The 15,224-nt window shown below is 34.2% G+C and overlaps 1 protein-coding gene across 1 annotated transcript; it reads right to left on the bottom strand.

Annotated features, from left to right (window-relative positions):
* Positions 1 to 989: 989 nt before the first annotated feature.
* On the bottom strand, positions 990 to 3,013 carry LOC124927437. Its single transcript, XM_047467840.1, has 2 exons — positions 2,647 to 3,013; positions 990 to 1,397 (listed from the first exon to the last, which is right to left on the bottom strand). The coding sequence occupies exons 1-2, from the start codon at positions 2,950 to 2,952 to the stop codon at positions 1,290 to 1,292; spliced, it is 414 nt and encodes a 137-aa protein (XP_047323796.1). The 5' UTR covers positions 2,953 to 3,013; the 3' UTR covers positions 990 to 1,289.
* Positions 3,014 to 15,224: the final 12,211 nt, after the last annotated feature.

Below are 15,224 nucleotides of genomic sequence, written 5' to 3'. Positions count from 1 at the left end.
TACAAATGGGAATAAAAATTATGATACATATCAAAAATAATAATTTTAATCAAATATCTTAAACAATTAAATTTAGATAAATATAATAAACAAAATATAAAACATGATTAAAAAATTAATAAAAAATTACACAAATATCAATATTTTATAAAATAAAAACTAAAAAAAAAAAATAAACTAACATAAATTATTTATATATTCAATTTAATTGAATGTCACTGCATATTTTTAATATGCATAAGGTTATATTGTAAAAGACAAATGTAACTAGACTTATCAACAACTTAACTTCTGTATATATGATTTTTTTTAACTCACATATTAGGATTATAGTTAGTTATTAATCTCAATAGTTGGAATCAGTTTGTTATATTTAAAATACTTTTTTTTAATAAAACTATTAATTGTATAAAATACCTTAGTATGAGATTTTTTTTAAATTATTATAATTTTGTAAATATAAACTCGTAAGTATATGTTTATTTAACTGTGAGCATGTTTTGATTATGTTTTTATTATTGCTCCTAATTAATTAATCTCGTTGTTTTTTAATAATTATGTTTATTAAATTATTTAAAATTAAGAATTAAAATAATAATTTTAATAAAATTCTAATTAAATATGATTTGGAAAATTTTAATTACATTAGCTTGAATTTACAATCTATAAAAAAATGTTCATATTTATAAAAAAACATTTTATTATTTTATAACATGAATACATTATTAACCAATAATTTTCTTTAAATTTAGAAAATTATTAGGTTGAAACGATATTTGTTATTCTTTTTTCTTAATAAAAATTGAACCAAAATTCTTGACATTTTATTCATTCTAATGAGTTGTGACCCATATCTCAATAATACATATCATATAATTTTAAATTATTTTTATTATATATTGTTTAAACTTAAAAGAATTAAAATTAGAATATCACCAATTCATTCAAATAATGATATTCAATTGAACAAAGTTTGACCCCCATATTTAGCAATGTTGGTGTGGAATTTCGACAGAAAAAACCTTATACCGATATAAAGTTAACCTGGAATGTACAGAGAAACAATTTACCCATGAAAGAACACCAAACAAAATATGATTCATGATCATAAGTAGTTATGGAGAAGCTACAGCTCTCAAACAAAAACCACGAAAATACTTCTCGTATATGATCAAAATCATTAGGCCAAGAAACAGAAACACGGCAATCGCACATTAAAACTTTTAACTAAATCGACACATTTAGACAAGCTCGGATGTAATTAACATGCCTTAATTAGGATAAAAGTCTCATGAGAGATCATCATCCCCTGGTGGAGGTGGCTTGTTTCTTGACCTCCTCTCCTTCCATCTTGATATTATCCACTTTAGAACAAGCACTCCTCCAAGAGCATAAACCTGAAAAAAAATATCATTCAAAAGGAAATGATGTTGCTCTAGCTAATCCATGTTTTCTTTGCAAGAGCAATGAGAAGACAATCCAAGAAAGAAAGAATCTAATATAACGCGATTGTAAGTGGTTATTATCACCACCAACAGAGGCAACAAACGCGTGTACAATAGAAAAGAGAAATGGATGAAGATGAAGACTTTGATAGTGAGAAATCTTAGATGCTACCTTTCCTATTGAAAATACTCATTAGCATATTTGAATTTCAAATACAAATATTCAATGAATAACTAATAATAATTGTGCCAGATTTAGAGGAGCTGACCGAAACCCTATTGAGTCGAGAGTGTTGGTTTGCGACTGATATGAGCTGAATCTTATTACTATCATTAACAGTCCACCATATCCTTCTTGATTTCCCCCTTGTTTGATACATTATGCAACCCTTAACTATCATTGGGTCATGTCTGATACAACTTCGGAATGTTATGATGAATGGATCGATGACTGTTCATGACTGTTCTCAATAACACAGATTGGCCTGGAATTTGGAAGAGGAGGCAACAGACACAATGATTCAAGAGAGAAAGGATGAAGGTTTTTTCCTCCAATATTTTGCTTCAAGCAATAAAGGAGAGTATATGATCCCATCGAAAAGCACATTGTTTTTGGAGGACCACCTTATATCGAGCCTCTACGCATCAATTATGGTCAGGAGACCGATGAAAGTGGAGGTGAGAATCCGTGGATCAATGAAAATGTTCATCCCTTTAAAAAAAAATAGAGTGCATTGGAGTTCTTCGACCTAGTAGAACTCTAATTTGAGGCTTTCTTCTAGGTTCTTTGATTTTGGTTTACCCCCTTCTTCTTCTTCTTCTCTATTTCCCTTGTTTGTAAAAGTTATCTTTCCTTAAGAGTGATCAGGTCTACCATTACCCTAATTGCTTGCTTAGCTGACTGTAGAAGACAAGCTTAAACCTAAAAGGAATGAAGAAAGAACTATCCCACCCAAAATGGAACCATGGTATACAAAAAATAAATAAAGGAATTCCTTCTCAGTACCAAGCAAGAAAGAAATTTCCCAAATAAATTATGCTATAGCTAAAGGGATTAAGGCTAAGTAAGGTACATAACCCTCATCATCATCAGCTAAAACAATTTGGGCTAAGGAAATCAGTTATTGGGAATCGACAAATCTCAAATTCGTTCAGCATTTCATAATAAAGATCAGTTTTTGAATTTGACAGAGTTTACCACCTGCCACAAGACCACGGGATTCGTCTGCTCAGGTTGCTCAGACTCTTCACCCTCCTCCAGCTTCAGCGAAGGCACAATCGGCAAACTAGACGGAAGCTTGACAAAGGAAGGTTTCTGCTTCGTCTCCTCTTTCGCAGGTGTGGTAGTTTCCTGTTTAGTGGAATCTTGATTTTGAAAGAGAAAGTTGAAAATTGGCAAGTTTGGAAAGAGGGAGAGAATCGGATTCTGAATCTTCCGTTGATTTACGTCGTCTATGGTAGCTATTCCGGAATTGTCCGCTAGCTCCGGCGTGGTGTCCGAAGACATGGTAAGGCTAAGCTAAAGAGAGACGGAACAGATGATGAGTTCTTACTTGGCCCATTCCCGAGGTTATGTTCAAATCTTATCAGTTTCATTTTATTGTTAAATATTAATAAAATTTAGGAACAAAGATAATAATTGAGTACCTGTATATTTATAAAACAAACCCTTTATCCTTTATTTCGTTTTCTTAAAATACTTTAAAATCATTTTTAGATAGTCAGTCTATCACTTATGATACTTTGTTGGGTTAAAAATATGTTTATAATAGAGTTAAACATATACCTCAAACACACTTAATCATTTAATTAGACACATAATTTGTCGTCTGACGAGTTTGAACTCAGGATCTCTTAATGAGGTTAGGGTATAATTACACATATATTTTTAGTAACTCTTATAAAAATCAACATCTATTATCACTAGTAGAAAAATGTCTTTTGTAACGAATATATGAGTAACGGCCTTACATGGTCGTTACTTATATCTATTATATGTAACAGTTATATAAGGTCGTTACTGATATTTATTATCTGTAGCAGCTATATAAGCTCGTTACTAATACTCCAGTTTGTCGACAAAAATATTAATAACAACATTGTCATATAGTTGTTACTGATAGATATAATAGTAACGGTTATATGACCGTTACTGATGTTGTTGCCATATCTGTAACGACTAAGTATATAACTGCTACTAAAACTCATTAAATGAACATCTGTAATGGATCATGACATATTCCTTACTGATACTCTTATTTTTAATTAACTATGTATTACTTATTTCTTCTTCCTCCCTTCGCCTCTATGTCGTCTGACACTGGTCGTCGTTCCTTCACTATTAGTCGTTCACCGTCTTTCGTCGTCTTCCGTCTTCCTATTATTACCGTAAGCAATCTATCTTAAAAATTACATAGTGTTAGGGTCTACAATCAAGGCTCGGTCCTAGAACAATGTACAACACCCTTTTCTCGATCCTATGGTGCACATGGGTCAGTTTATGTTTTTTGTTTAATAATTTTGTTTTGTTTCCCTTCTCTTATATTTCTCTCAAATCGAATTCTGTTATTTCGAAAGTTGTTGTAACAAGTTTGTAACCGAATACTCTTGGGTAATTCAGCCGCTTTAAATGCTGATGTCCACCCCACTTTTTGGGCTATGAATTGAAGCTTGTGAAAGTTGTTACTCTAAGTTATTCTCTCGGTCTTGGACCTCTATCCTAGACTACTAGGTGTATTCTAGTAATATTTCTCTTCTCACCTTTGGTTCTTCTCTCCTTAACCTCGAATTCTCTTCTCACATTATATCCGCTGCGCTTGAGTATAGAATCCCACCCTCGGTCCCAACTATCAAGAACCCGATTTTTGGTATCAAGAACTCGGAAAGCTAAGTTATTGTTTCAAGCTTAACATATTTGTATTAGAGCTGGTCGATTCTCGGAATGGTAGAAACTCGCCAGCATTCAAAAATGGATGCGCTCAGGGCCCTTATTGAAAATATATCCCAACAAACAACTGCGATGCAAACTGCTATAGACCGAAGATTGGATGCGGCTGAAGAACGAATGGAAGCCTTTGAGAGTGGGGCATCTGGAAATATGCAAGAACCCCGCCACAGACCCTACGATGATAATTCTTGCCACGGTCCTTCCCCGTTTAGGCCCCAGTACTCTGGCCAGACCCGCGACCAACACTATGTTCCTCCCACTCGGCTAACCAAGGTCGATTTTCCCCGGTTTGATGGGTCGGATGTGGAGGGCTGACTAATATCCGTCGAGCAATTCTTCAGGGTGGACAAAACTAGGGATGCCACGAAACTAGAAATTGCACCCATTCACTTTTCTGGCGAAGCAAGAATGTGGTATGGATCTTATCTCCAGAATCGAGACCATATAGAGGTCTTATCTTGGGATGTGTTCAAGAGAGATCTTATGACGCAATTTGGGCCCTCTATACACGACACTCCAATGAGACAGCTGATGAATTTGAAACAGGTTGGGTCGGTTCAAGAATATAATCTGCGATACATGTCGATCTCTCAAAAACTCTACAGCATGCCAAAGGAATACGTCATAGATTGCTACTTGTCCGGTCAAAGGGAGGAGATTGCAAACTGCATCAGGTTGCGATTTCCCGACTCTCTAAATGAAGCCATGGCCATGGCTAAGGTCCAAGAAACAACGTATCGGTCCCTAATGTGCAGCGGGCACCTGTACAGATCTGAAGCACCGTTGCTGTCCAAGCCATCCAATATCAACACAGCCGGGTCGAGCACCAATACCGACTTCAAAAATTCATCATATGAGTCCTCTTCAAGTGCAAACTAGGGCCATGTTAAGCAATTAGACTCGGTCTCAATGGATGAAAAGAGAAAGAAGGGCCTATGCTACACTTGCAATGAAAAATGGCAACCATACCATAGGTGCAAATCCGGATTATTCATGGTCTCGGCCAATCATCAAGAAGACCAAGAACCCATTCAAGAATCTGTTTTGGATGATCTACCTTCGTTGCTCGGGGAAAGGGAAGAACCAACCATATCCTTACATGCATTGACCGGTTCTAAAGCTTTTTAAACACTCTAGATTCTTGGCAAAGTTGGGAACCTACCAGTAGTGATCCTGATCGATACAGGCAGCACCCACAATTTTATCAATATCAGGATTTTGGAAAAAAAAATAGGCCACAAAAGCATAGCAACCCGGGTGCAATCGGTTAGAGTGGTTGATGGATCTAATGTTTTATGCTCTAGAATTTGCAAAGATTTGAAATGGTCGATGGAAGGAAATAACTATCAAACAAAAATGAAGGTAATTTCCATGGACGGATATGATATTGTGTTGGGCATTGAATGGTTGATTACTTTAGGTCTTTCATCTTGGAACTTCGAAAAGATGACCCTTTCGTATGAGAAACATGCCATAACCACGGTCCTAAAGGGGATTCCTTGGTCGTAGGTCACTTTGATGCATGGTAACTAGGTAGAAAAAACTTTGGAAGAAAGTAGTGTTGCTGCCAAAGTGCAAATAAAAAGTAAGCCTGAAGGACAAACTGTTTCTCTTGCGGCAATGACCTTGGAAGATATTCCTGAAGATCTCCAGCAACTATTTGAAGTGTTCAATGCTCTATTCCAGCAACCCGAAGACTGACCACAAGTTAGGAGAATAATTAGAAGCTATGGCTCTTTCGCTGCCCCTGTTATGCTGGTTCGGGAAAAAGTCTTGGCCTGGATTTTTGATAACACTATAAAGTATAATCGAAGCTGGAAGAATTGTTTTATATATTTGCTCCAAGTCTTGGCGACATTGCAGCAACAAAGGTCAACCCTAAATAATGAAAAACTCGACCTTGGGTACACAAAAATTTCTTACATGGGCGGAATGGCGAGTGACCCGGCAGTGCAGAAGACTATAAGGACCCGACCAGCTCCATTGTTGAAACGATTCTGCCGAAAGCTTTTTAAGAAGTCCGGTCCTATGCTGGGACTCTTGTTGAACTTGCTGAAGCCCGACCGAAGCAATAGTCTTTTTTGAAGTTTTGAGGATGCGCATTAGAGGCTGACCAGTTCACGTTCTTTTCGTCGAGGGCGACGAACTTTCAAGGGGGAGATTATGTTAGGGTCAATAATCAAGGCCTCGGTCCTAGAACAATTTCCAGCACCATTTTCTCGGTCCTATGGTGCACATGGGCCAATTTATGTTTTTTTTAATAATTATATTTTGTTTCCTTTCTCTTATATTTCTCTCAAACCGAATTCTGTTATTTCGAAAGTTGTTGTAACAAGTTTGTAACCGAATACTCTTGGGTAATTCAGCCGCTTTAAATGTTGATGCCCACCCCACTTTTTGGGCTATGAATTGAAGCTAGTGAAAGTTGTGACTCTAAGTTATTCTCTCGGTCTTGGACCTCTATCCTGGACTACTAGGTGTATTCTAGTAGTATTTCTCTTCTCACCTTTGGTTCTTCTCTCCTTAACCTCGAATTCTTTTCTCACATTATATCTGTTGCGCTTGAGTATAGAATCTCACCCTCGGTCCCAACTATCAAGAACCCGATTCTTAGTATCAAGAACTCGGAAAGCTAAGTAATTGTTTCAAGCTTAACACATAGTTATAATATACTATTATAATTTGAACAATTCTTGTTTAAATTATAGTGATAAATTAGGGCTTCATCGATCTATACAAATATTGTTTAATGAATATTTAGCGCTCAACAACGCAATAATGAACATTTAGATCAGTTGTTGGATTGCTGCTTTTATACCGTTTGTGATAAAATAAATATTTAGATTATGATGTTCCCATTTGAAAATAAAAATTGATTACTCCTTGTTTGAAGTTATAATTTGTATCATTTGATAATATCATCATATTAATTTGTCAATAGATATGAATATTCAAATATGATAGATATATTTAATGACAAATTAAATTGTTTTGTTTAAGTTATAGTGAATCAAAACATGTGTAGAAGTTGTCAATAGATGAAATATTTTGTTCTTTCATTTGCCGTTGAAGATGAATCATGCTTATAAATTGGTTGTCTAGAATGAATATTCTAAAATTACTAAATCATGCTTATAAATTGATTGTAAATTTTTGGATTCTATGTTAGATTATTGTCCTAGGTATATGCATGATTTAGAAAGAATATGTTTTCTTTGACATAATAATAATTTACCTAGTCTCAATGGAAGTTCTTGACAAAACATGGATGACCATACGTCGGACTTATCCAAAATATATCGAGGGGTTGAAATTTTCATATAATTTGTGGAAAGGTCTACGAGTAGATCTTTGATTGCATGTACCTTGTGTAAAGTGTGCAAATCGAGTATATAAGAATAAGACAGTCGTTAGAACTCATCTAATTGTATTCGGCATAAGACATAATTATGGTTATTGGTATTTTTACTGGGAAATGAGAATTGAAAGTGAAAGTATAAATGTTGTTAGTGAGAGTGGGGAAGATGAATTAGATGATGAGCTTGTAGACAAACCAATTAATATACAACACAATAACGGGAGTAATACCATCGATGAACCTATTGACGTTTGTAATGATCACCTAATGGAAGATATTATTGTTGATTTGTATCATAATATGAACAATGATAATGAATATCTTGGTGATCCCGTGTTGGTGATGCTAAGGAATTTTACCAATTGTTGGATGATACACATAGTTGGAGACTGTAATACTCGTTGTACATATTTTTATTTTTTTATATTTATATATAATTGATATGATAATATAGGGTTACAACATATATATATATACAAGGTTTATCTTAACGCCCAAATTAGGGCAATTTCTAGCTAGGCTGAGCCACATAATATATTCTAACACCCCTCCTCAAGCTCAAGGTGGTAGAGTAGGGATCAACTTGAGTTTGCTCAATAACATGTAAAAATGGCCCAGCAAAAGTGCCATTAATATAGCGGAGAATACGTAACACATCAGATTGATGAGTTGTATGTGGACAAGTCATGAATTAACTAATGATGTGAATTACATGAGCTATGTTATGGCGAGTGACGGTCAGATATATCAGGGAGCCCACTAACTTGCGATTGAGCGTGGGGTCCTTAAGAGGGGTGTCATCGAGAGAGTAAGACAGCAATTTGCCTCAAGTGGAGTCAATGTAGTTTTGCTATCAGCCAAGTCAGCGTGGGAGATAAGGTTAGAAGCATACTTCGCCTGAACAATTATTTTTTAAATTATAGTGATAAATTAGGGCTTCATCGATATACAAATATTGTTTAATGAATATTTAGTGCTCAACAACGCAATAATGAATATTTAGATTAGTTGTTGGATTGCTGCTTTTATATAGTTTGTGTTAAAATAAATATTTATATTATGATGTTCCCATTTGAAAATAAAATTGATTACTCCTTGTGTGAGGTTATAAGTTGTATCATTTGAAAATATCATCATATTAATTTATCAATAGATATGAAAATTCAAATATGATAAATATATTTAATGACAAATTAAATTGTTTTGTTTAAGTTATAGTGAATCAAAACATGTGTAGAAGTTGTCTACTAGAGTATATTTTGTTCTTTCATTTACCGTTGAAGATGAATCATGCTTATAAATTGGTTGTCTAGAATGAATATTCTGAAATTACTAAATCATGCTTATAAATTGATTGTAAATTTTTGGATTCTATGTTAGATTATTAGCCTAGGTATATGCATGATTTAGAAAGAATATGTTTTTTCTTTGACATAATAATAATTTGCCTATTCCCAATGGAAATTCTTGACAAAACATGGATGACCCTACGTCGGACTTATCCAAAATATATCGAGGGGTTGAAATTTTCATATAATTTGCGGAAAGGTCTACGGGTAGATCTTTGATTGCATGTCCATTGTGTAAAATGTGCAAATCGAGTATATAAGAATAAGACAGTCATTAGAACTCATCTAATTGTATTCGGCATAAGACATAATTATGGTTATTGGTATTTTTACTGGGAAATGAGAATTGAAAGTGAAAGTATAAATGTTGTTAGTGAGAGTGGGGAAGTTGAATCAGATGATGAGCTTGTACACAAACCAATTAATGTACAACACAATAACGGGAGTAATACCATCGATGAACCTGTTGACGTTTGTAATGATCACCAAATGGACGATATTATTGTTGATTTGTATCCTAATATGAACAATGATAATGAATATCTTGGTGATCCCGTGTTGATGATGCTAAGAAATTTTACCAATTGTTGGATGATACACATAGTTGGAGACTGGAATACTCGTCGTACATATTTTTATTTTTTTATATTTATATATAATTGATATGATAATATAGTGTTACAACATATATATATATATATATATACAAGGTTTATCTTAGCGCCCAATTTAGGGCAATTTCTAGCTAGGCTGAGCCACATAATATATTCTAACACCCCTCCTCAATCTCAAGGTGGTAGAGTAGAGATCAATTTGAGTTTGCTCAATAACATGTAAAAACGGCCCGGCAAAAGTGCCCTTAATATAGTGGAGAATACGTAACACATCAGATTGATGAGTTGTACGAGGACAAGTCATGAATTAACTAATGATGTGAATTACATGAGCTATGTTAGGGCGAGTGACAGTCAGATATATCAGGGAGCCCACTAACTTGCGATTGAGCGTGGGGTCCTTAAGAGGGGTTTCATCGAGAGGAGTGAGACAACAATCTGCCTCAAGTGGAGTCAATGCAGTTTTGCTATCAGCCAAGTCAGCGCGGGAGATAAGGTTAGAAGCATACTTCGCCTAAGACAAATAGATACTATCTGCTATTTCAGAAATCTCAAGACCTGGAAAGTAACGCAGCTTACCAAGACTCTTCATACCAAAATGTTGATGAAGATAGGTCTGTAAATTAGATATTCTAGATGCATCGTCTTTAGTGATCACCATATCATCAACATATAATAATATAATAATAATCCCAGATGAGGAGTGACGAATGAATAAAGTAGAGTCATGGGAAGAGGCGGTAAACCCATATGAATAAGTGTTTAGCTAAACTTGGCAAATATGTTGATGAAGATAGGTCTGTAAATAAGATATTCCTAAGGTATCGTCGTTAGTGATCGCCATATCATCAACATATAGTAGTAGAATAATAATCCAAGATGAGGAGCAACAAATAAATAAAACAGAGTCATAAGGAGAGGCGGTAAAACCATACTAAATAAGTAATGAGTTGAACTTGGCAAACCAAGCTCGTGGTGATTGCTTCAGGCCGCAAAGAGTAACCCGACAACAGACTCATATAAACCTCCTTAGAAAGATCTCCATGAAGAAAAGCATTATTTACATTCAAATAGTGAAGAGACCATCGAAAAACAACAACAATAGCCAAAAGACAACGAATACAAGTCAAACGACCAACGAGAGCAAAAGTCTCTTCATAGTCAATGTCATACTCCTGTAAGAAACTATTAGCCATGAAATGAGCTTTGTAGCGCTCAATAGATCCATAATTCTTTTGATCTTGTAAACTCATTTTCAATAAAAGATTTCTTGATAGGTGGTAGATCAACGATATCCCAAGTCCTAGTCTTCTGAAGAGATTGTATTTCCTTAGACATAGCCTCACGCCACAATGGATCACAATTTGCCTCACAAAGATCTTAGGCTCATGGTTAGCTAGAATGTTAGAGAAACAATGGTAATCTTAGATATGAGGAGGAAGACAATGTACCCGGGTAAAATGTCAATTAGTGGCATTAGGGACATGATGTACTCAATTAGGTACTTGTTCATGAGACACAGGTGGGTCAGATGAGGGTGACAGGGGAGAAGCAACAGTGTCAACAAAATTTTGTGTGAGCTCAGGACCTGTAAAAGAAGGAATGGATCTAAACAAAAATATGGGGAATCAATCTGAAAAGGAGTGGTAACTTGGAATCAGAATAGAACATCTTATGTTCCCAAAAGGTGACATAAAGTGAAACACGAATCCGATTTGACATAGGATCCCAATAACGATAGCCCTTATATTCTACCCTATATCTCAAAAAACAACATAGACGATTCCAAGGCTCCAATCTGTTTTGCTCATGCGGGGGAAGGTGGACAAAAATAACACAACCAAATGGGCGAATAATGGAGTAATCTGATGTCTGACCAAAGATTTTTTTTGGTAAAGAGAGACATCCTAAAGTACAGAAGATGTCATTCGGTTGATTGTATAGACAACAGTAAAGGCAACTTCCCCCAAAACCGATCTGGACATGAAGCATAATGAAGCATGGCACTAATAGTATTTAGAATGTGTCTATGTTTAAGTTCAACCCTACCATTTTTTATTGAAGTGTAAGGATCGACATGAGCGATGAATAACAGTACCCTAGATGGAAAGAAAGTCGAGAAAGGTATAATCATTGTATTCTAGAGTATTATTAGTACGAAGTGTTTTAATATGGCATGAGAATTGTGTTGAATCATTTTCGCAAAAATGGAATAAGTATAGACAAGTTCAAAACATTTCTTGAAAAATTAAATCCAATTAAACCATGAATAATCATCAACAAATATCACAAAATATCAATAATCATGAAATGTACCAACAGGGGAGGCCCCCCAAATATCTAAGTGAAATAGCGAAAAAGGTTTATCAGTAATAGAATGATTATTCAAGAAAGAAAGTGTTGGTTGTTTGCCAAGCTTACAATGCACATAATCAAATAACTCAAATTGTATAGGACCCAAAAAAACCTTTAGCAGCAAGAGACTGAAGTTTATTTGATGAAGCATGCCCTAGTTTAAGATGCCACTAATAAATGGGGGAAGGAGAAACGACATAAGAAATGGAAGGAAAAGGCTGAAGGGAACAAAGCTCAAACAAGTGATCTGTCTTGCACCCCTTCCCAAGAATCTGACCCGCCTGTGAATCCTGAACATGTACACCAGAAGTCGTAAAAGTAACAATAACTCCCTGCTCAACCAACTGACCAGTATAAATAAGGTTTAATGTTAAACGGGGAATGTAGTAGATATCTTAGAGAGATGGTAAAGTGGCATGAACATTATGTGTGATGTGCATAGGTGCACAATTTGCAGTGTGAATGGGAGGTGAGGTGGTGAGAGGTTTTAGAGAATGTAACAGATTAATGTTAGAGGTCATACAACAAAAAGAGTCATAAACCATTGTTGATTACCTGATGTGGTGGTTAATGAAGGAATGACAAATAAAACCTAAGTGAGCAGTTTATGAATATCTATAAGGGTGGGAGTAGTGAACTAAGGCAGCTGCAATCATTTGTGATGGAGGCTATGGAGGAGAAAGAATCAATTAAAGAAGATGTATGACCCTTTTTGGCATTTTTAAAGGATACAACCCTTTTGGTGGCAATAAAAACACTCAATGTTGGGGAAATGAGTGTACACATGATCAACATTCAGACATCGACGACATTTAGCAGACATATATGATCGAGCATATTTCCGAGCATTCTTACGAGGATACACGGGAAGACAAGATGAAACAACCATAATAAAATCAGTAGTGGGAGATCGAAGCATGGCAAGACGAATAGCCTCAAAAGAGATCTCCTTCATAGATATGTCTAACGAAGGTAGTGGATGACAATGGATCAATGATCCACGAACAGACACATACTCAGGGCCAAGATTCATTAGTAACTAAATGACCCTAAAGTGTTTCTCATTAGTGATGGCCTCATCAATGCGATCTTAGAGTGACTGAACAGTTGAGAAGAAATCGGCAATGGATTTTCTTGGATCATGTTTCAGTGCATGCAACGAACTCAACAACTGATAGTGGTGCATTCCTCCGGTAGCCTAGAATCAATTTTTCATATAATCACATGCCATCTTGGCGGTATCCATTCGCCAAAGTTGGATCTGATTATTTCTAGATGACGAATTTCGAATCTAGATAAGAATGGTATGATTCTTACTAAGTCATCAATAGCCACACAATAATCGTCAATTTCTTTTGTAGCCGGCGGAGTAGAGGAAGATCCAACAAGTTTTACTAGTACAGTGAAGTCACTAGTGACATATCGCCACAACTTGTTACCCATTAAAAAACTCTTCATAGATCAGACTACAAATCATAGTTGTCTCTTGACAATATAACCGTAATACCAGATGCCTCCACACGATCCATATTGAGAAACATAAAGGAAGAATCCAAGTCATAAAAAATACAAATAACTAGCCAAAAAACATATCAAAAGATTTAGTAAAGAACTAAAACTTCTCAGCGAATTGGAAAACAGTAGACAATTCATAAAACCAAATCAGATCTGAAAATAAATAAAAAATAGTCGAAATCAAAATATGACTGCACAGGTGCGTCAATGATCGAAGTTGAACTGGATTGCGGCGGATGACAATAAGATTTGATGGTAGCGACTCTCATACCATTTCATAAATATTTTTATATTTATATATAATTGATATGATAACAAAGGGTTACAATATATATACAAGGTTTATCTTAGCGCCCAAATTAGGGCAAATTCTAGATGGGTTGGGTCACATAATATATTTTAACAATACTAAAGTTATCTATTACACATAGTTGGATATTGTAGTTATCATTGCATATATATATTCAGTTACTCCTATAAAGATCAATTACTCCTATAAAGATCACCATCTATTTATAAATACTTATACTATAATACTAAAGTTCAACATCTTGTGTTCTTTTATGAATTAGCCTTTCTGAAATTATGTACGGATAAAACTCAACTCAAATCAAATATATCAAACTTAATTTTTTTTCCATATTAGTTTGTAGATCTATAATTTCTAAGCAAATAAAAGAAAATGTTATTCAGTATATAAAGAAATACTATAAAAAAACATGTTTGCTTGATGATGTGAGGAGTCTTGATGTAGATAGAAAATTGTTATTCTTCATATTCGTTCTCAGATTAGGTTTCAAAAGTTTCACTTCGTTCACCACTACTGTATATGTTTTTAATTAGGTTGAAGATGAAAACGTTCATCCACCACCGCCTCTTCTTCGTTCGATTTAGGATTGATCTTGAGATTCACTTTCTAAGATTTTCATCTTATATTTACACATTAGGTTGAAGAAGAAGAAATGGATAAAGGTTGAAAAGAGATAAAATAAAAGATGAAAATTTGGGGTTTATTGAGAAAGAGATTTATATCTAGCTGTTAAATATGGAAAGTAAAAAATAGTAAAATTTATACCTAATCCTAATAGTTATAATTTTATATAGTATTTGAGGTATAATTTATACATATTATAGATATAAAATTGAAAAAAATTTCATTTAGACGTATATACTTGTACAACTAGCTCACTTAACGTATATACTAATAAAAGATCATTTAAGCATATGTATTATTAAAAATATGCCCAATTAACCCTTTTAGTAAACTAGAGTTAATTTTTATTTTTTTAATTTATATATTTCTTAATTAAATATTAATATATTTTCTCTTTCCTTCTTTTTATTAATTAAACAATTTAAATTTATCTCATTCCTAATTTGTTGTTATTTTTATATTAACTAGAAAAATTTCCGTGCAATGCACACGGATAAGAATAAAAACAAAATAAATTAAAATAAATTATAATAATATTTATTCAATGTTTAAAATTCTTAATAAATCACGAATAATATATTAAAATAAAAAATAGAATGCTCTCATTCCACATTTTATTCACTTCGGTAAAACAACTTATTTTTCTCACATGTTTCATCACATATTTTTTCCGAATAAATCTCTCATCTCATTACTTTACAATTTTA

Source organism: Impatiens glandulifera, chromosome 2 (genome assembly GCF_907164915.1).
Source record: "Impatiens glandulifera chromosome 2, dImpGla2.1, whole genome shotgun sequence".
Lineage (NCBI taxonomy): Eukaryota > Viridiplantae > Streptophyta > Magnoliopsida > Ericales > Balsaminaceae > Impatiens > Impatiens glandulifera.
Note: the sequence above shows the minus strand (reverse complement) of the source record. Positions and strands in the feature narration are given on the sequence as shown.